Source organism: Leucoraja erinacea, chromosome 17 (assembly GCF_028641065.1).
Source record: "Leucoraja erinacea ecotype New England chromosome 17, Leri_hhj_1, whole genome shotgun sequence".
Taxonomy (NCBI): Eukaryota; Metazoa; Chordata; class Chondrichthyes; order Rajiformes; family Rajidae; genus Leucoraja; species Leucoraja erinaceus.
The window spans coordinates 15702217-15725837 of NC_073393.1; the positions used below are offsets into that span (position 1 = coordinate 15702217).

Here is a 23621-nt window from a genome sequence, read left to right on the forward strand (position 1 = left end):
TGGCTATAATGGATAGCGAGAGATTTCTTGGAGTAGTGGCTTTCCCAGTAGAAGAAAATGGGTGGCAGGACATGTGATAGTGTGGTGATGGCAACACAAAATTTAATCAGGAAATGTAGAAATTATGCATGCTTTAAATGTGATTTTTCCAAGCATTTAATTTACTGTGGGTTACTTTTTCATTTTTCTCAGTACGGTACTCAAAATTGCAAGAGTCTTCAACTGGAACATGAGTAATATTACCAAGAATATGTCATTGAATCCAAGAAGATAATCTCACTGAGAGGCTCGGATGAAGCAGTGAGCATTTAACAGCCAAGCTCAAGCTGTTCTTTGTCCTTTGGTCCTGAGATGTTCATTATCCTCTCCCACACATTCCTTTACAAAATATAAATACCATGTTTTTTAATCACAAAGATTAAGGCAGCTCCTTGTTCCTTGCAGAGAAGATTTTCCACAGCACATGTTGATGTTAAAGTCAAAGGCTTTAATGTAATGTTCAGTCAATGTGTTATGACCCTCGACAAAAAATAACGTTTGAGAATATAATCATGCAAAATACATTTGGAATGGCAATGTTGCTGCTCTCTCTATCTGTGCAGGAATATTGGCCCTGAGCGTCTTGTGCTTCTATGCCAAGAATGCAGTATGTGCAGAATTACTGAGTGCACAAATGTTTCCGGAAATTGCTGTGCTAATTCCTAGTTTCTTCCAGGCTTTGCAGTTTCTGAAGGATGGTGTAGGGGTAGTTGCATTAAATGTATTTTTTCTCTTCCCTCCCCCCTTAACTATCTCGTCATCACCTAATACCTCTAATTGGATCCTAAACCATCAACAAAGTTGCGAGAAGTAGTTTATACCGTCACTTGCATTCAACAAAATGGGATAGTAACTGTCAGTAAGTGAGATTTGAAGAGATGTCCTTTGCCATCCAGTGTTTAGGTTTATTATTGTCACGTGTAACATTTGCATACAACGAATAACTTTGTTTTGCAGGCTATCCAAACAGATCAAATATACTATACATAACTACAATCAAGTCAAATTCAAGTACAATAGATAAAGCAAAGGGGGAGATATGGAGTGCAAAATATAGTTCTCAACATTGTAGCACATCAGTTCCATAGTCAATGTCCAATGGGGTAGAGGTGAATCATCCACTTATTTATTCAGATGGTGCAATGTGGGAATGCTGAACACTACATTCCTATTTTATTGGGCAAGATAAGATTTTCCTATCATTCCTCAAGTGGAGTCTGCACCATCTATGCCAGTATCCACATCATTTAAAAGAATGCTCACTTATTGAATCTAATGTACTCTTCCATGTGTGCAAAGTGAAGGCTTCGGTGATAGAGGAGTCTGAAGGTACCAATACCCAGACGATTTGGGGTACTTAATGATTAGGCAAAAGATAAATGAAACATTAACTTGTAGCTAAAGTAACTTAAATGGTCAAACAATATAATTAACTAAATCCAAGGACTTTGGGAGATAGTGTGAGGATATATTGTATAAGACAGGAACTGCCACACTCGCTATCTTCCATTCAAGCTTTGGTTCCATAAATAACTTCAGTTCTGAACCTTGATCCTAACCCTGCCTACATTTTGTGCTCTATCTCAAAACTTGCTTTATTCCCATCCAGATGCTTTGACCTCTACCCTCAGTTCTCAGTCTCTGTTTGCCTCGGTCTCTTTATATTTTCCCATTCCTGGTTTGGCTCCAGCCTGAAATCCTTAGCAGTTCCATCACTCTCAAAGCGTGGTATTCCTGTCCGTCAAGCTTATTTCCCACCAAACTATACCGGTGGTTTCATTTCTGGCACATGCACTGAATTTCTTTGCAGCAGCACAATTAAAATGCTTTAATACTTTTACAATTAAATATCTTGTTTACAAAATTCATCTGTGCTATTTTGTTTGGGTGCTGTATGTAGCAATGTTACAGGATTTTGAGATTTAAAAAATCAAGTCTGTAATTTATCCCATCAGATAAAGCATAAAAAGAAGTTTAGTTTGACACCTAATTCACTTTCATATCTTCAGTATTACAAAAGTTATGGCCATTTTCATACTCGGAAATTAGCATTTTGTTCCCTATTGCTTTTCCATTGACTTAACACAAAAGCTGTGAACGTGAACAGTCAAAAGCCCATTAAAAATTACTTAAAAATTAAGAGAACTGAAAGAAATGTTCAGTTATTTTAGATTGAAGCATTGTGAAACAAATATGAAACAATCTTACTTAGATGACTTGAAATTAAAGCATATAATTAGTTAGTTGCCTAATTGTAGCTAATTACAAAATTCAATTACTAGATCTAAACATCTATCCATTTCTTAAGAATAGATTAACATTTTTAAATAGCCTAAGTGTCCAAAGAACATTCACACAAGAATTCACAATATAACATAATTTTTAAATCTCCTTGTCATGGGTTTATAGGCCAAATGGAAGGAATTTAATGTTTAATACCTGTAAATTAATGGCCATTTAAATCAATTTGCGAGTGTTTTTTTCTGGAACGCAATCAATTGGAATGTTGCAGTTGCGGTGGATTTAAACCCGTATCGGCAGCAAAAATACTGCCGGTTCGTATGGGGAAAAAAATCACCGTTTCACAACTTAAAATGTGAATTAAAGGCATCTTAAGAAACACTTTTATACATAAAAATAAAGGACTTTCATTTACCAGTCCCCTACGTAAAATCCGTCCCCGTTGTTGGCGTTGACAACTTCAGAAGCTGATTTTAAAATTACTCTAGTGATGAACCTGTCGGGCAAATTTTTTTTTTAAAAGACACAGAACGGCCGTCGGAACAATTCTTCAGCAAAATATAATACAGGGCAAGGTAGGAGAAAACCGCGTTTTATCCGCCCCCCCTCAAACACGCCAAAATTGCGCACACGGCCAGTGGCAGAACTGCAGCGCCGCTGAAGTTAAGTATTGTAACATACCTACTGTATGTGAAGATTTTGCTTTTTTAATTTTTAGTTTTTAGGGATACAGCGCGGAAACAGGTCTGTTGGTCCACTGAGTCCGCGCCGACCAGTGATCCCCGCACATTAACAGGATCCTACGCAAACTAGGGACAATTTACAATTTTATTAAAGCCAATTAACATATTTGGTCTGTTGGAGGAAATCGGAGCACCTGGAGAAAACCCACAAAAGTCGCAGGCAGAATGTACGAACTCCGTACAGACAACACTGTAGTCAGGATTGAACTCGGGTCTCTGGCGCTGTAAGGCAGCAACTCTACAGCCGAGCCACCCTAGGATTTTCTGAGTAGGATGCACAGATGTGATTTGTGTTGTTCACTGTCATATGATGTATGTGGGATTGTCCTAATGCAATATTGATATGATGTTGCCTAGTCAAAATGGACCTCAACAAGATGGTTACTGCTGCATTTTCCACTCTGATGGGGGAAAACCTGTTGTTTAACAGCAGTATGCCCTCTTAACAATTGAATTGATTAATTAATAATTTGTTCATAATTTATTTTAAGGTACACTGCTTGTAGAGAAACCTTTGTTTAAGGTTTTAGATCCCCTATAGTCTGTAACAAGGTGTGGCAACTGTAAGAATCGCATCCAATATTTTAGTGTTTGGCAAACACTTTTGCTTCCAGACATGGAGACTTTGACCATGATCTTCCTCTCGTCCTTTAACATGATAAGGATAAGAGGAAGGTTAAGGCAAAAAGTATTTGAGGAGAAGCTTTTTACGTTCTCCATGGCAAGGAGCAATGCTTGAAGAAAATATGCGTCTTGGTGATGCTGACAGAAATAGTACAATTTTTATCTGCAGTCACAGATCAAGAATTGACTGCTGTGCCCTAATTTTCAGCAAATGTGTGAGAAGAAAAATTGGCTGCAAAAAGGGGATTCGATACTTGCCTCTTGATTCTAATCTGCATCCCATGTACAAAAAATTAATGCACACACATCATTGTTTTGAAATCTTGTTCCCTCCGACACCCTCCACTATTTTGACAGTTTTCAGTATCTTCGACTCAGCTGACTAATTTCACTAGGTACGACCAATCTCTCTCATCTCTGTCCCACATCAGAATGGCCCGAAGGCTCTTTGTTTCAGTGAACGGAAGACCAATGGTCCCCCCTTCTATCACCCTCCATCCCTTCACCTGGTTGAACTAATTTTCATATTGAACAACTTCTTTAATTCCACCTGCTTTCTGCAAATCAAAGTATCGTTCTGGGAACTGTTACTGGTCAAAGTTGTACCTGAAGAATATTTGCCCCCCCTGGTTATTTTATGGTTACATTTGATAACTGTATTGATGCTGCTTCCTGCTCCTCTAAAACCTTTTGCCCATTTCTGCTCTCTCACTTTTTAAATGGTCCATCTGATTTTTCCTTAAAAAAAAAAAAAAAAAAACCTCTGCTCCTCCACAGGAAAGATCAACAATCAATATCCATTGCAAGTGCACTGGCTCCCACAGCTTTATCAGAATATTTTCATAATGGGTTCCTCAAAATCACAGATGACTTGCGTCTACTCACATTGGTTTTGATGAGACCAATGTAGAAAACATCCTACTGTGGTGCATTTCAACAACATCTCTTCCCTAGACCACAATAAATTGCAGAGAATTAGATGGTTTTTAGTAAGGTATTTGATAAAGTCACACATGGTAAGCAGCTCCAGAAGATTAAGATGCATGAGATCCAGTGACTTGGTTGTATGGATTTAGAACTGACATAGAAATCAGAGTTGTGGTGGAAGGATGTAACGGTGGCTGGCAAACAACACTTAACCCTGTGGATCCCTGTACGTATGTGTGTTCACACACCACATGTCAGCTTGCAGATGTCACCAAAATTGGTGGAATAGCAATCGGTGAGGAAAACGGTCAAGTATTTAGATCAGCTACAGAAATGGGCAGAAGAATGGCAGTTGACATTTAATATGGTATATTTTGTGAGGTATTATACTTTGGGAAGTTATAAAGTTAGCCACAAGACTGAACACATTGAGGTACAGAGGGATCTTGGGGTCCAAGTCCATAGCTCACTGAAAGTGGCAACACACATCAATAGAGTGGTAAAGATGCCATCTAGTCTGCTTGCCTTCAGTTGAGTATAAGAGTAAGAAAGTCATGTTTGGAGGTCTTTGGTTAGACCACACAGTTCTGGTTACTCCATGACAGGATGGGTGTGGAGGCTTTGAAGAGGGAGCAGAAGTGGTTTACCACAATCTGCCTGGATTGGAGGGTATCTATATATATATATTACTAAAACACTCATCTTGTTTGTTTGTGAGTGTGTGTGCGTGTGTCTGTGATTCATGCCCTGAATTATGCCAAAACGGTACACATTAGTGCTATAATTTTTGGACCACCTCACATTGTCCTGTGGTCTCGTGTATCAAAGTTTAGAAACATAGAAAATAGGTGCAGGAGGAGGCCATTCGGCCCTTCGAGCCAGCACCGCCAATCATTGTGATCATGGCTGATCGTCCCCAATCAATAACCCGTGCCTGCCTTCTCACCATAATCCCTTGTTTCCACTAGCCCCTATAGCTCTATCTAACTCTCTCTTTAATCCATCCAATGATTTGGCCTTCACTGCCCTCTGTGGCAGGGAATTCCACAAATTCACAACTCTGCGTGAAAACGTTTTTTCTCGCCTCAGTCTGAAATGGCCTCCCCTTTGGTCTGCTGAGTTAGTCGAGCACTTTGTGTTGTTTCACCTTTAAACTAGGTGCCAATGCTGCTGGTCTGCACCAGTGAGCTTTTCAATGTGGCTCACATTGTAGCTCCTGTGGACAGTGGCTGCCACAGACAAGATGTGCTTTGTCACCATGGAGCTCCCTCCCCTCTCAGCTGCTGCTGCTTCCAAGGTGAAGTATGTCAGCAACTCCGGGGGGGGGGGGGGGGGGGGGGGGGGGGGGAAAGAGGAGGAGGCAGGAGTGGAGGGTGGAGGGCAGACAGGCCGAATGGATAGAGCGATAGAAGGAGGAGGTGGCGACGGTCTAGTGGGGAGTGAACAAAACGATGGCTGGCAGGAAGCAGCAGTAGGTGGGGAAGTTTGGACCTCCATGGTGACTGAGCACATCCTGTCGGTGGTGACAACTTGAAGTAAGCGCTGTTCCCAGGGGCTACAGTGTGCAATGTCAAGGGGGCATGCAATTGGTGAAACAGGACTTGCTGGTGCACCTTGCAAGTCAGGGGTGGCGTTGGATGCCTTAGCTCCAAGTGGCCGGGGAGATGGTGAGAGTGAGCATGGGGCATTAAAGGGGTCCATTAAAACGCGGGTTTACTGTATATAAAATTATGAAAGGCATAGAAGGGGTAGTCATTCAGCTTTTCTTGCCTGGATGGAAATGTCAAAGACTAGAGACATAGATTTAAGGTGAGAGGGGCAACATTTAAAGGAGATGTGCAAGTGTTTTACATTGAGAGTGGCCCAGTCCATTACATAACCCAATCTCCCACCTTCCATCAACTCCACCTACTTTCACATTGCCTCAGGAAAGCAGCCAAAATAACCAAGGTTCGTTTTCACCCCAGTCATTCCCTCTTTTCCCCTCCCCTCTCCAAAATACCATGGGATTTTACAACCTATGGAGATAATTCCTCGTTTAGAATCCTCCTTGACCATTTATTCTTATTAGTCAAAGAGATGCTTCCCAAGTTGTAGTGTGTGTTCTGGCCACTATTTGCACAGTGGGAATGATTTTCACTATGTGCCAACTTCAAGAGAAAAGCAGAGAGTAAAGTCAACCAGTAAATGGCCCTTGTTAAACAGGCAAAATGTTATTATTCTGTCATTCAAGATGGAGTGTGGAGAATCATTCACAAATAAATTTTGCATCCATTGTGAAAGCCAAGACTTTCCCAACAGAAAGATAACACACCTCCTCACCATAACCAATGTCAGTCATGTTTGGATAATTGCACTTTTTTCCCTCAATCCAGAAAGACTGAGAAATGCAGTGCTGTACTCCACTTCTAACAAGCTTCCTGATGGTGTGGAAAAAATCTACAGGACAAATGGCAAACAGTTCAGCCAACACCTGCACATTTTAATCCCTCAAACTGCAGAATGCTGGTGCTGCTTTGCCCCGCACGCATTCTGAGGTGGAGCTCTGTCACTGTCCACTCTTTCTAGATCCGCACAGGTTATAAGGCTTGCATTGTGACTGAAAACAATGAAAAGCAAAGCTTTAAATAGAACCGGCTTCAAACAAGGCCATAACAGAACAATCAATGTGTGGATAGGCTTGTCGCAGAAAGAGTTGTTCCATTCAACTGCACCAAAAAGGAACTTGACAAATGTGTGTGCAGGAACGAACTGCAGATGCTGGTTTAAATCGAAGGTAGACACAAAGTGCTGAAGTAACTCAGCGGGACAGGCAGCATCTCTGGATAGAAGCAATGGGTGATGTTCATCAAGGGTCTTGACCTGAAACATCGCCCATATCACCTATCTATTCTTCACCAGAAAAAATATTGCATCATATTGGCGAATGTGTCCATGAAGGGCTGCACATTCCCATCCAACTTGCCAGAATCTGAAGTGCAGATACTCATTTGTGGCGTCTGCGGCGCGGAGTCAGAGCCTTGCTGCATGGGAGGGAGAGAGAGGGGGGATATCAGAGGGGTAAAGTTGAGACAGGGAGGGGGAGGGAGAGATAGAGAGAGGTGGAGGAGGGGGAGAGGGAAAGCGGGATTATCTTTAGTGAGATTGCAAAATTAAGGCAGGTTTTTGAGCAATTATATTTTCTCGCCCATATGAATAATATCAAACAATTGGAACTACAGGTACTTTCTTTTCCTTGATAACAATACTGAAAAATATGAATTCCATATTTGCGACTTCATGTTGCATCATATTTTTAATGTGCACACACTAACACAGTCGAACAGTAACAGGCAATCAAATCAACACACAAAATATTTTCTAAAAAAAGGTTTTATTTACTGCAAAAACTTACAGTATTTTATTTGCAGTGTTTGCATGCTCCTTTATAACATTTTACATAACATTTTACAGTACAACTTGATTATTAAACCAAGGACAGCTTCAATTCTTGATTTAAAAAAGTGTATACAACAATGACTCCAATCTTCCCATTCCAACCACTCATTACTCTTGCCTCAACCAAAATTATTTCTGAAATATTGGTCATAAATCTGGTGCAAAAATGCTCCAAAATAAGGTTCAAAATGCACCAGAGAGCATCTAAAACCCCATAGCTTCCACGGCCCTTAAGCGGGCCCTGGACCCCGGTTGCAAGGGTCTTTGAGCTTTGCACTTGTGGTATGTACTGCGTGCACTTATTTCACACAAAATGTTTGTAAACATGGATTGCCACCCCCCTTTTTGAAAAGCTTCGTACGGGCCTGGTGTATATTATTTTTGACACTGTCATAGGCCTTTCTTGCATATGCTGGCTCAACTCACTATAGTCTCTAAACAACACTTCAGTAATTTTCCTTGCCCTTCATTTCAGAATAATAGTGTTTTAAGCCGATAACTCGACACTAGCACTGGCAATAAATAAAAAGTGCAGCTTTCCAGCCCTTATCTCATTGGCTACGCTCGGTTGCACATCGGTGTCAATCTGGCAGACTCTTCCATCTTCCTCTCGTCGTGGGGGTGGGGGATTGGGAGGGGCCTCACAAGTGGAATAGCGTAGGGCCTCTAAATCCGGCCCTGACCAAAACATTAAATGGAAAAAGTTGATTAAGCAAATTTCAGACATAAAATGATTCTAGTGGTCTGTAACCAGACGTCCCATGCTCATCTGAGTGCGTTGCTGTACCTCAGCAAACATAATTCCACTGAGCTGAAATTTTTCAGTTTTGAGGATAATGGCTTGGATCTTTAGGGTGCCCGTGGGACAAGTTGTGTTGAATTGGGTTGGCCAAGAGAGGAGAAACTTTCTAAGTTTTGGGAACCCTTTTATTTGCATCCGGTGCCCTCGGGTCTAGTGCACGACTCGCTCTTATGACCTAGAACAAACTATTTCAAATCTTGCAAAAGCCCAGAAAAATGAACTCCTTTTTTATTTCCTACCCTGACCACTAGCTGGCAACTGAGAATGGGGACTTGGGAAATAATCTCTTTTATAGATCTTTCAGGACTTGCATTGTCCCAGATGGAATGAAACACGCCAACCTGTCTGATACAGTCATGACTTTTAAAGTGTTAATTAGTGTGACCACATATCTATATTTTCTAAGAGCAATGCCTGGATAAGGTACCATTATCCAGGCGAGTAATTATCACGGAAGACTAACCAGTTAATGATGCCTACCCCAAGCTGTAAGGTGCAATTACTGATGAGTTGTTGGTGGTGTATGTTGGCACAAAGTATTTTGAGTACTTGTGTAAGTTTCTGGAGAGTTTGAATGCCAGAAACACATCCATATCCAATGTGGTAGACACAAAATGCTGGAGTAACTCGGCGGGACAGGCAGTATCCCTGGAGAGAAGGAATGGGTGACGTTTTGGGTCAAGACCCTTACTACATTAACTTGGCTAGAGCCGTCTATCAGCTATTTCTCCCACCATAATGGTGTTTGCATGTCCCTGGATTAGATATTAGTGAACTAAAATTACGGCAAACTCTGTCGACTGGTATGAAATCAACAACCGGAAATTAAAAAGTTATGAGGTGGCTGCTGAGAATGATTCAATTTTCCTAGTTGGCTCTGTTCTTGCAGTCTGTCACACACTGTTCTAGCTCATCTGCTTGGAATCAGTCACACCTCCAGATTTGTCAACGTTTCCTTGAAGATCTTCTCAAAATAGAAAAAGCATCAAATTTTAATATGGATCATGTAAATATTGGAAATTCAGAAACTGCTGAATTGCAGATAGAATCCGATGTTGCTATAAATGGAACCGTTTCTAATCTGCTGATGTTTGTTATCCATTTTGCTTCATTTGGTAACACCTTGAACACACTGCTCGGGTGACACGGTGCAGTGCTAAAGGAGTGTTGCATTCTGCGGTGCCACCATTTGACTAAAATGTTAAATTGAGACCTTGTCAACTGTTCATTAGTTTTTAAAAGATCGCACAGCATTGTTCTGGAGAATAGCAGGGCTGCCATCCTTGATGTACTGGGCTATATTTATCAATAAATTAAGTGGTAATTAACACATTGCTGTCTGTGGGAGCCTGTGCACAAAATGGCCACCTGTTTTTTCATGAAGGTCCTTTGGGATATTGGGGTCATGTAAAGCACAAATCTGGTCTTCTGTCTCTTCCACCTCCTGTGTATCCCAGGTATATAGTGACACAGGTAATTCTGCTATAAAATAATATTTATTTCTCGTGTAATAGAAAATTGTGTTATAAAAACAATTGTGTCAATGTGGAAAAGGGGGTTAGACGCTAGAGAATTTCGAGCACACAATAACAAAGTTTTTTTTTATCCTGCAGAATTATTTAAAAAAAAGCTCTTAATAGCTCTAAGTGTGTTTTTGTTATCGCAAATTAAAAGTACTAAAGGCTATGTGTTTTTTTGTTTATTAGAGTATCGTTGCACACGTCAGTAGAAATGATTGCTTGTCATTTTCAGCGGCCAACTGCTGTGTAGCTGTGTGCTTAAGTGATAATGGTGTCTGCTTTAATGGAGAGTGGTTCCATGGAAACAATTTTTTCCAATACTTTTTTTCTAAGGTTGCGTTTTTTCTGCTTGTCCATTTCCAAAGTAACTGTTGTTCCCGATCAGATTGTGTTGTAAACCAATTTGGTCCGGGCAATACATCCATGTTATCAAATTCTTCAATCATGATATTCAATTTGCATTATGAATTCTGTACTTAGTAAAACGTCCTCAATGTGGCCACATTACCCATTATACCTTCCTCTGCTTTAGCCCACTCCCGTGTTGTACTTAGCATTAATTGATTGCAGGTCAAACTTATTTGCTTTGCTCAAATAAACTACAACAATGTTGTAATAGTAGCAAGTACTGGTGAGTAAGGCATTTCCTTTTCCAACACAATCCATCCACGGTACTGAGTTAGGTGCTTCCAACATGTGCTTTGTAATGTAATATATGTATTTCCGTTCGACCTATACCCATCCCATCAAGATTTGTGCTGAGCCAAACCCTGAATCTTGACGTTAATCTAATATCATCATGGAATGTTAGTCCTTTGTCCCCTCTCCTTACAATTAAAATGATCAGGTTCAATATTCTAAAGTATGTTGCCAACCAGAGAAGTGTGAATTTTGCTGATTTCTAAAAATCTGTTTTTATGCTAAACCATTGGGAAATTTCTTCAAAAAGATTAAAATTTTCCTTTTTTGTGTCCTCTTGTCACGTGCAAGTCCAACTGTGATAACAATAGAGGGTCATCATTGATTAAGGGTACAGAAAAATTAATTGCCAGGATGCTCCTTGACCACCACCTGGTGACTAGTATCTCTGATCCTTGAATTACTGTGTGGATTCTGTTAATGGCATGTTGGCCTTCATAACAAGAGGAATTGAGTATAGGGGCAAAGAGGTCATTCTGCAGTTGTACACGTCCCTAGTGAGACCACACCTGGAGTATTATGTGCAGTTTTGGTCTCCAAATATGAGGAAGGACATTCTTGCTATTGAGGGAGTGCAGCGCAAATTCATGAGATTAATTCCTGGGATGGCGGGACTGTCATATGTTGATAGAATGGAGCGGCTGGGCTTGTATAGTCTGGAATTTAGAAGGATGAGAGGGGATCTTATTGAAACATATAAAATTATTATGGGATTGGACACGCTAGAGGCAGGAAACATGTTCCCGATGTTGGGGGGAGTCCAGAACCAGGGGCCACAGTTTAAGAATAAGGGGTAGGCCATTTAGAACGGAGATGAGGAAAATCTTTTTCACCTAGGGAAATGTGAATCTGTGGAATTCTCTGCCTCAGAAGGCAGTGGAGGCCAATTCTCTGGATGCTGTCAAGAGAGAGTTAGATAGAGCTCTTAAAGATATCAGAGTAAAGTGATATGGTGAGAAAGCAGGAACGGGATACTAATTGTAGATGATCAGCCATGATCACATTGAATGGCAGTGCTAGCTCGAAGGGCCGAATGGCCTACTCCTGCACCTATTGTCTATTGTCATCTAGAGACATAGTGAATATGATCTTCACAATGCAAAAGCTCCAAAAGTAGTGTAGATAACTGCAACACCATCATACCTTTCTGAACCTCACAAAAGCCTTTAATTGGGGGGAACTGTGGAGAATTTTCCTCAAATTCAGCTGCCCACAGAAATTAATTTCTACCTTGCATTTGCTTCATGATGGCATGCAACCATGAAAAGCCAATCTGGTATTAACATGTCTCTGCCATTGCCCTGGAATTTCTTGGTCTTTTTCACTACAACATTAGACTTCACCTTCAAGAAACCAACTTTGGGAATGGAGATAATCTTCAGAACTAATGGAAACTGTTCAGTCAACTGAGACTACACTCTAGAACCAAGTTCACACAGTAAGCTGACTATGTGTTTGACAATCTTTGTTGTGTTCCAAAATATGGGTTGTTCTCTAAAGTATGTAAGAGGATGGACTGTGGAACTCGGCTATAAGACAAAGGCCTTCGAGTAACCAGCATTTTGAATGGGGACGACCATGCATACAAAGGATCATCCTTCATAATTTTTAACCACAGATACATGTTCCCATCCCCTCCATTTTAAGTGTTGCTTTGTGACAATGTGGACGACTCTTCTGTCTCGGACAAATCCTCCTCTTTTCATGATAGTTAACCATGTGACTGCAGGAAATGCAGCATCTGTCCTTTTTACCTTTCTGTCTTCTAACCATCCAGGGACCCAAACAATTCATCCAGGTGACACAATGGTTCATATGCATTTCCTCCAATTCAGTGTATTGTTTTTGAGGTGCATTGCCTTTGATTTTCACAATGTGGTTTCTTCTATGTTGGGAAAAGTAAACATAGATTTGGTGACCACATTGCTGAAGACCTCCATTTGGTCTGTAATGCCCCTGTCCCACTTAAGAAACCTGAACAGTAACCTCTGGAGACTGCACCCACCCAAGGTTTCTGTGCGGTTCCCGGAGGTTTTTGTCAGTCTCCCTACCTGCTTCCACTACCTGCAACCTCCGGCAACCACCTGCAACCTCCGGGAACTGCATGGAAACCTTGGGTGGGGCGCAAAGTCTCCAGAGGTTTCCGTTCAGGTTTCCTAAGTGGGACAGGGGCATAAGGGTGACCAAAAGCTTTCATTCATTAATCACCTGAATTCTCCATCCCACTCTCACATTGATCTCTCTGCTCAAAATAGCATCTTATCTTCCACCTTAGTACATTAAAATCCATTGGTGCATAACATTGAATTAATAATTTCTGGTATTAACTCACAACTCAATTTTATTTTTCTCTCAATCCTTTTTCAATTTATTTTTTGCTTTTCCAATTGCCTGTTTAAAAAAAAAAGAAGTAATTGTTAACTTGCCAATGCTGGTCTGCACCCTTTTAAGATATTCCCTCTGTTTTCCACCCCTAACTTTCACTGCAATTGTTTTCTCATTTTTTGAGTTCTGATGAAGGATGCTTGTGTTGAAATGTCATCTCTGTTCCTCTCTCCACTCAGGCTACTTGGCTATCTTTTTGGTAATTGAAACACTTGGAATAAAAGGAAAACACTTTGATTACATGCCAACCAATCTCTGACAGTGTGACTTTTGCCCTTTTTTAATAGTCATAATATCACATGGTGACTTTTTTTCTCTCTTTGCAGGAGAATTGTGACGTTTTCCTACCACCCGTGGACTCAAACTGGCAGGTATAGTGTACTTATTTTTAACATTGCAATCATGAGTTTTCTGTGCTGTTGATATATTGATTCCTAGAAATTATAGTAAAAGCTGTTAAGCTGTACAGCACGGAAACAGGCCCTTTGGCCTAACACATCCATGCTGATGTAAAGGAGCCCACATTGTGAGCTGAATGCATGTGAACCACTGTCCCACCTGGGAGGTTGCTGGGATCCCTGGATGAAAGTGGGGGAGGAGATGTAGGAATGGGTATTGGATCTCCTGTGGTTTCAGGAAAAAGTGCCTGGGGAGGAGATGGGTTGAGTGGGAAGAGATGAGCAGACCAAAGGATTGGGGTGAGTGTGGTTTCTGAAGAAAGTGGAATGGGGTGAGGAATGAGAGGATGAGACTGGTGGAATCATGTTTAAGGTTGCAGTAATATCAGAGAATGATGTGTTGAATATAGAGGCTGGTGGGGATCAAGGGAACTCGTGTTGTTCTGTCAGGGGGGAGGAGTAGAACAACTGGACACGGGAGACGTGGATTAGGGCTCCTTCCACAACAGCGTGGGAAACCACGTATACTGAAGAACAAGGACATCTCAGATGTCTTTGAGTGATGGAGACAGAAAGATTTGAATCCCCGGATCGAAAATAGGAAATGCGGTAAATAGTAGGTGACTATTCATAAGACTGATGCAAAATCATTGACCGACAAGGTTAGCTGCTACTCTTCCTCATATGTCGCTTAACATGCATTATTTCCTGCTGACACTTCAGATTTTTCACCTTCTAGAGTATTTATTTGACTTTTGAATTACTTTAATTTAAAAGGCGGTAATTTGAGTAAAGTTTTTTAAATATCAAGGGTGACTGATTACACTGATAATGATGCACTAATTCTTTTTGTTGGAGTTTCTATGGCCAGCAGACTTGGTGTTAAAAATTAGAGCAAAGCCTTTGAGGAATAAGGTATAGTTATGTAGTTGGAATTTCTTGATGGAACTTTTGCATATGGATGTTTGGCAGATCAAGATCCTGCAGGGCATCTGATATTTTAGTCACTTGTTGGTCAAACAATAATTTACGTAATAAATTCAAAATATTAATGCATTCTCGCCTCCAATTATAAACCAAAACTTAATAGATATTGCAGGAATACATTGAATATTCAGTCTGACACTCCAAGAGTAATTCTAATATTTATTCCCTAATTGGTAAAAGTTTAGTTTCCAATATGGAAAGCAAGCACGAGCTTCAAATGCATTTCTATTTGAATGTCATGTGTTAAATTAACACCCACCATAAGTGCCATTATACTTGGTCCTAGTTTCCACGTGCTAATTAGATCTTTTTATTTTGGATGACTCACTGGGTTCAAATAAATAAATAATTAAAAAAAACACGTATATTTAGGAAATGAACAATGGGTTCTGAAGAAAACAAAATAGCTTGTGTTTAATATCTAATGGGACTTCCACAGTTAATGGTCTTGTTTAAAAGTGTAGTCACTGTATATTCAACGTGTCCACACACTATGTATGTCCAAACTAGTAGCAGCTAATATGGACATAACTAGCACCCAGAGACGACATAGTGTTAGTGAACAGATGTGAAAACTAGAGATGCAACGGGGAACCAAAAGGGCTGTTTACGCACACAATGCTCTACTGCACACTGCAGAATGTTTAAAGGCTTTTACTCGGCAACTAGAATAGTTTAGAACAAGATTTTTTTTTTCTGTATGAAGAAAGGGTTTAACTGGGTAACTTGTGCAGAGAACTGACACCCACTTAATGAGATGAATAACCTATATACTATTGTGCTGTAAATTTTCTATCTTCTGGTTCTAATCTGTTTTGCACTGTTCTTACCTTGATGGTAACCATTAACAATGTCTGATTTGATTACCTGCATTTAAGATGGACACAAAATGCTGGAGTAACTCAGTGGGACAGGCAGCATCTCTGGAGAGAGGAAAGGGTGACGTTTCGGATCAAGGCCCTTCTTCTGCAGATCCTGAAGAAGAAGGGTCTCGACCCAAAACATCACCCATTCCTTCTCTCCACAGATGCTGCCTGTCCCACTGAGTTACTCCAGCATTTTGTGTCTATGAATAGTGTTGGATTGAAGGGACCATTAAAGGGAAATGCTATTGGTTAGCAAGAAAACATCTACTCTGGTACCAAGAGTATGAATCATTAGTCAGAGTTATTGTTACCAAGATTGGTTGAGCTAGGAGGTCCAAGGAAGTATAGTTTCATGTGGTGAATTGTGTGCTGATGCTTTGTTTTGTCTTCTTGGCAGCATTGAATGTTTCTTTCACTTTCCTGTTGTTGGAGTATTGTATCCATTTCTGAACAACACAATTGTGGAAGGATATGAAGGTTCAGCAAGGCCTTTGATGAGGTTGCAGAAGAGAGATACTGGAATGGTTCCAGGATTTGGGATTACACTGGAGATATTGTTCGCCTGGGTGAAGGCTGGCAAAAACATTGATATCCAATTAAAACCATGAAGAGTTTACACGAGTAAATAAAGAGAATGTTGCTTATGGGTGGTGGTTGTCAATAACAAGGGGACTAGAAATCTAAATAACTTGTTAACAAACCAGAGGTAATATGAAGAAGATTTTTATAACTTGAGGGGTTAGGGTTTATAATACTCTGCCCTGTAACCTGGAAGATGGATGTTCAGCAGTAGGCAGTTATATACTTTAAAGAGAACAAAAAAACAAGAATGCGAAAATGCAGGGCAGTAGAAGGGAACTGCAGATAAAAAGCTGCAGAAAAAAAGTTGGAGTAACTCAACGGGTCAGACAGCATCTCTGGAGAAAAGGAATAAGTGATGTTGCGGGGCAAGACCCTTTATCAGAACAAGTTGTTTGAAGAAGGGTCTCGATCCGAAACGCTACCTAATTATTTTCTCCAGAGATATTGTCTGACCTGCTGAGTTACTCCGGCTTTTTGTGTCGCTGCAGGGCAGGAAGTTCGATTAACCAGGTTATTCCTTGAATGGGCTTGTGCAGACAAAGGATTGAATGACTCTTCACTTCCGTACTGGTTTTACACATGGGAGATCATGTCTCATCACCAATTTGATTTAAGTTTTATGAAGAAGTAACCAAGCAATTTAATGAGGGCAATGTGATAGCCACAGTCAATGTTGTCAATGTAGGCCTTCAGCAGGGCCTTTGGTAAGATTATGCATATAGGAAGGTTCTGGAAAGTTGGGATCCAAGGAGGGCTAACTAATAAGATGTGTCATTAGTTAGATGGCAGGCAACATGGGGTTATGGTGGAACATTGTTTTTCAGACTGGACGCCCGTGACTGGTGTGCTTCCGGGGGTCTGTGCTTGGCCTATTATTGGTTGCTATCTACATTTAACGATTTGGATGAGAATGTTCCAAGCTTAGTTAGTAAGTTTGCAGATGACACTAAAATATCAATTTTGTAGACAGTGAAGGTTATCAGGAATTGCCTTGTGATCTTGATCAGCTGAGTAAGTGGGTCAAGAGATGGCAAATAGAATTTAATTTCGATGTGTGAAGTGTTGGATTTTGGGAATAAATAACTAAATGGCATAGGATTTATGTGAGCGGGAAAGGATTTGACATGAACCCGAGGGGTAACTTTTTTCCACACAGGGTGGTATGCAATCGGAATGAATTGTCAGAGGAAATGGTTAAAGCATGTGCAATAATTTGGACAGGAACATGAATGGGAAAGCTTTTAGATGTATATGGGTCAAAGGTGAGAAAATGGGACTAGCTTAGATGGGCATCTTGGCGAGCAAGGTTGGGTTGTTCTAAAGGACCTGTTTCTGTGCTGCATGACCCTATGACTACTGATTTTATGATGCACATGAGGATAGTTTAACAACTACTGTAACTTGCACAAAAGTGAATGTGGGTAGGCTATTGAAACATTGTGCACATTTACTGTGCTCTATTTTATTTTCCCTAACTGATCATTGTATTCAATTCCTATCATTGCCTCTGGATAATAATCAATGGCTTTGGTGCCTCTTTATTATTGCCAGATTTCGGTTACAACTTTTTGTGGACTGAGATTACCCTTGAGATTTATTTTTCCTTCATATTGTTACTTGATTCAGTCAACACAATATTAAATTTCTACTACAAGGTTAAATTAGTACATATTCAACATAGTGATTTAAAAAAAGCATGTCCTTCTGTCCTGTTGAACATATTGTTTCTGTTAAATCTATAAATGGCAGAGAGAATTTCTCCAGTGTCCAAAAATACAGAGTGGAAATATGAAAATATGATATCCTAGACCCTTCACGGGTTAATAATTTAACATTGTTTCCTCCCTTTGAATGAAGTGAATGTATTCTGATTGCCTTATATATTCTTAGTTTGTTTTTTGTACAGAAATTGTAGATAGTATCTAAAGTCTTGAACCTCGAGTAACTGTAGACGTAAGTTGATAGGCTTTTAAAGATGTATATTTAAGACGCATTATTCTGATTTGCTTCCTTCATAAGGGAAATGTATGGGAGGTGAGTTGCAATGTTGCAGTAAGAAAGAATGAGAATAGTTTTGTATTGGGATATCATTCTTTTTCCATAAATTATTTGGGTTTAAATTTTGAGTGAATAATATTAACTGTTAATAGAAAAAAATAAGGGGTATTCTATTAAAATATATGGAAAGACAGAACATCATGGATTGCTTACATAAGGGGAAATTTTTGGAAAGCACAGTCTAATACAAATCAACGCAAATTGTCGCACCAATTAAAAATAAGTAATAAAACTCAATGGGATTGAGAGTGGTAATGCAAGTGATCGCAATTTCCTGTCTTATTTTGCATTTCCACTAGATTTATCTTTGTCTTCTGTTGAAGTACTGTAAGTTTGTTGTTTAAAATTACCTGCAATACAAGAATGAATAAAGACATTGAGGAGGTAACTTCTGGAGTACTGTTCTGGTGTATGCCATAAAGACTGGAGACAAATAGTTCTCAATAGGGATAAAAGTTTGCAGCATAATTTAAAAAAAAAAACTACTCTACTGTTCTTTGAAGAAAGGTCATGGAAAATCTAAAGAACTTGTTCAAATAGTGAAAGTCAGAGGATAAGCACAGGTAGTTCTGCTATAACATGTCTTTCCAGACAGGTGGGCAAAAGGGGTGGGGTAGCTCCGTTGGTGAGGAATGAAATTCAGTCCCTTACAAGGGGTGACATTGAAATAGGAGATGTGGACTCAGTATGGATAGAACTAAGGAATTGTAAGGGTAAAAAGACCCTAATGGGACTTATCTACAGGCCCCCAAACAGTAGCCTGGATATAAGGTGCAAGTTGAATCAGGAGTTAAAATTGGCATGTAGTAAAGGTAATGCTATGGTTGTTAGGGGAGATTTCAACATGCAGGTAGACTGGGAAAATCAGGTTGTTACTGGGCCCCAAGAAAGTGAGTTTGTGGAGTTCCTCCGTGATGGATTCTTAGAGCAGCTTGTATCGGAACCTACCAGGGAGAAGGCAATTCTGGATTTAGTGTTATGTAATAACCATATAACCGTAATGAACCGGATTTGATAAAGGAATTTGAGGTTAAGGAGCCATTAGGATATAGTGACCATAAGTTTAATCTACAATTGGAGAGAGAGAGAAGGGTAAATCGGAGGTGTCAATGTTACAGTTGAATAAAGGGGACTATGGAGCCATGAGGGAGGAGCTGACCAAAGTTGACTGGAAAGATACCCTAGCAGGGATGACAGTGGAACAACAATGGCAGGTATTTCTGGGAATAATACAGAAGATGCAGGGTCAGTTGATTCCAAAGATGAAGAAAGATTCCAAGGGGAGTAAGAGGCGACTGTGGCTGACAAGGGATGTCAGGGACAGTATAAAAATAAAAGAGAAGTACAACGTAGCAAAGATGAGCGGGAAGCAAGAGAATTGTTTTTTTTTGTTTTTTTAAATTTTATTTTTATTAGAAGTACAATAAGTTACAGTAATACACACCACATATATCTCATTACATTTGTTGTACCCCTTCATTTTGTGAGCTTTAAAAAAGATAGAAATAAAAGAAGTAAGGAAAGTGAGAAAGAGTTGTGAAGGTGCAGGAAAGTGTTGGGAAAAGAAAGCCCATTAGAAAAGGAGTTAGAGAAGAAAGTTAAGAAATAGACCCTAGAAAAGAAAGAAAGAAAGAGTAACAATCGCTCTATTATTATTTTTTTTAAACTCCGCAAAAAGGGATATACCAACCGTATTTTTCACCCCCCCGTTACCAGATCCTGGCACCATTTATTTTTTAAATTACTATTGCACCTTATGCTTGTAATAAGTCCATAAATGCAGACCATGTCTTTTGGGTCTGCTTTGCCTGCTAGGAGGAGTCTCATCTCTTCCAAATGTAATGTTTCGAACATGTTTGAAATCCACATTTTCATAGTTGATATAGGAGCGTTTTTCCAGAATTTGAGTATAAGCTTTTTTCCCATTATTAGCCCGTAAGTAAGTAAATTCTTTTGAAACCCGTTTAGTTCAAGGCTACCTTCCATTATTCCAAAAATAATCCATTCTTCTTTTGGTATGAGTTTTATTTTAAATAGTTTTGTGAAGATTTCAAATATTTTGTTCCAGAATTTTTGGATTTTTATACAAAAAACCAAAAAGAGTGCGCTATGGTAGCTTCATGAGACTTACATTTATCACAAATGGGTGAGACGTTAGGGAAAAGTTTATTTATTTTTGTTTTTGAATAGTATAGTCTATGTAATGTTTTGAATTGAATTAGAGTATGTCGTACGTTGATCGAGCATTTATGCACATATAGTAAGTGTTTATCCCAGCTCTCTTTTGAAATTTTTATAGCTAATTCTTGTTCCCAGTCTCTTCTAATACCATCAGTTGTAGGTATTTCTATATTTAAAATAGTGTTGTATAAGTATGATATTAGGTTTGCTGATTCGGCCTTTGTCTTCATTGCTTCCAGCTCCAGTAAGTCTGGAGGCATGTTATGATAGTCTTTTGTGTATTTTTTCAGATAGTCACACAATTGAAGATATTTAAAATATTGGTTATTTCTCAAATTATATTTCAGTTGTAATTGTTGAAATGATAATAATTTTCCGAATTCATACGTCTCCGAGCGTTTTGATTCCTATTCTTTCCCATTGTGTAAATGATTTATCTATAGTAGAAGGTTTAAAACGACGGATTATTGATTATTGGCATTAAAAGAGATAGATTTCTTAATTTTAGATTCTGTTTTATTTGTTTCCAAGTTCTAATTGTGCTATGTATAATTGCATTTCCATTGTAATTTTTGTATTCAGATTCATTGGTGAGAGGAGAGTCGCTCTTGTATTACACGGAGAGCAGTCCTCTCTCTCCATTATAATCCAGTCCACCTGCTGGGCAGAATTGTCCAGCAGGTGAATCATATTTTTAATATTTGCTGCCAAATTATAGTACATAAAGTTAGGGAGCGCTAGACCACCCAGCTCTTTGCGCTTACTAAGGTGTGTCCTTTGTATTCTGTGGGATTTGTAGTCCCATATAAAATTTGTAATGTCGGAGCCCAGTTTTTTGAAAAACTTTTTTGGAAGATATATAGGTATTGATTGAAATAGATATAGGATTTGTGGTAGAAAGATCATTTTTATAGCATTTATTCGACCTATTAAAGACATCGGGAGCGTTTTCCAGAATTTGATTAGACTATTTAGTTTCTTAAGTAAGGGACTATAATTGGCATTAAACATAGCGTGATAGTTTCTAGTAATTTCAATTCCCAAATATTTAAATTTTTCTGTGGCTATTTTAAAGGGGAATTTTAAGAGATGTGTTGAGTCTTTCAGTTTTAGCGACATCATTTCACTTTTGTTCCAGTTTATTCTGTATCCTGAAAAAGATCCAAAGTCCTCAATTAGATTTAGTATGTTTGGTATACTAATTTGGGGTTTTGTGATGTACTGTAGTACATCGTCTGCATATAAAGATATTATGTTATTTGAATATTTTGTATTATAACCGTAAATATCCGGGTGTGTTCGGAATCTTTCAGCTAAAGGTTCAATTTCCAAAGCAAATAACAGTGGTGATAATGAACATCCTTGTCTATTGTCCCTTGATAATTGGAATTTCGTAGATAGTATATTATTAGTTAATATTCTAGCCGTAGGTTTGTTATATAATAATTTTATCCATGCGATGAAGTTCCCTCCCATTTGAAATTTTTGCAATACTTTAATCATATAATCCCATTCTACTTGATCAAATGCTTTTTCTGCGTCCAATGAAATGATTGATAACTCTTGTTCTTGAGGTTTGTGTGAATGCATTATGTTAAGCAGACGTCTCAGGTTATTAAATGAGTGTCTCTTGGGTATAAATCCCGTTTGATCCTCGTTTATTAATTTACTACAGGTGCACAACCTTTTGTCCGAAAGCCTTGGGACCAGACACTTGTCGGATTTCGGACATTTTCGGATTTCCGAATGGAAGATTTTTAGTGTAGATTAGGTAGGTAGCGCGGGCGGCTTGAAAAGTCTGGAGCAGCTGCCTCCTCCCCGGAGACCGGGAGAATCATTGCATAAATGTTAGTCAGTTAGTTTGGAGGGATTTTATGTGGTGGTGGTGGAGTAGGGGTGAAGGGGGAAACTTTAATTCTTAGTCCCCTACCTGGTCGGCGACTCCCAACCTCGCGGAGCTGGGGGCTTCGTCCGGCCGCAGGCGGCGCCGGTTGGAGCTCCGACCCCGGCAACTCTACCCCTGGCTGTGCGGCTCCAAATGCAGCGACGCTCCGCGAACGTTGGGTCGGCGGCCACAGCGCTCCGGAGCTTGCCGCACGGCGACCCGGTAAGGCATTGCCCGCTCCCCGCTGGTATCCCAGCGCTGCGACGCCGCCGACTCACGACATTCGCGGAGCTGGGGCGTCCGGCCGCGGGCCGCGCTGGATTTGGAGCGCCTCGCAGCCAGGGGGTAGAGTTGCCGGGGTTGGAGCTACAACCGCGCCGCCCGCTGCCTCACCGGCCACAGCGCTGCGGAGCTTACTGCACGGCGACCCGGTAAGGCATTGACCGCTCCCCTCCTCTCTGACCAGGTAGGGGACTAAGAATTAAAGTTTACCCCTTCACCCCCCCTTCACATAAAAGCCCTCCAAACTAACTGACTAACATTTAAGCAATGATTTACAGATGTTTAAGCGTCTCCCGGTCTCCGGGGAGGAGGCAGCCGCTACAGTAGTACAGACCTGGGTTGACCGTGGGTCGTTTCAGGTCAAGTTTGGCGCCAAACGCGAGCTTTGGTGCACAGACGACATCTGGAAAAAATGGCCGGTTTTCGGAGTTTTTCGGTTTCCGGAACACCGGATAAAAGGTTGTGCACCTGTAACATATTTACTTAGTCTTCTAGCTAGTGTTTTCGCTAATATTTTTTTAACAATGCAATAGCTCTATATGAGCTTGGTTCTTCTATGTCTTTATCTTTTTTAAGTATTAATGTAATCGTTGATTCTGCTAGTGTTTCAGGTAGGATTTGTTCTTTAAAAGCATATGTATACATTTTCTGTAAACGTGGTGCAACTATGTCGTAAAACATTTATAAAATTTGTTACTGAGCTAGTATCTTGCCCCTTTTGATTGGTTCATTAATACCCCTTATGTTCCAGCTACAGAATGTGATTCCTCCCATTTTCTTTTGTTTATCGTCTTGCATTTTCGCTGATTTTAATACCCTTAATTATTATGGTGCATCCATACCTCAGGACTCTGGATATTTGGGGAACGTTTATGTTACTGACTTCCTTTGGTAGATCCCTTTTGCGATTGTCCTTAAAAAAAAAAAAAAAAACACACATGGTTGTGACATCTTGTGATAAAAA

At 39.9% G+C, this 23621-nt stretch overlaps 1 protein-coding gene across 5 annotated transcripts in view; it reads left to right on the forward strand.

Annotated features, from left to right (window-relative positions):
* ndrg4 (NDRG family member 4) overlaps nucleotides 1-23621 on the forward strand; it is a 105807-nt gene that overhangs the window by 17370 nt on the left and 64816 nt on the right. For all 5 annotated transcript variants that reach the window (XM_055648664.1, XM_055648665.1, XM_055648661.1 and 2 more), the window contains exon 3: nucleotides 13745-13789. In XM_055648664.1, the coding sequence (XP_055504639.1) occupies nucleotides 13745-13789 (45 nt within the window). The remainder of the gene's footprint in view (nucleotides 1-13744; nucleotides 13790-23621) is intronic.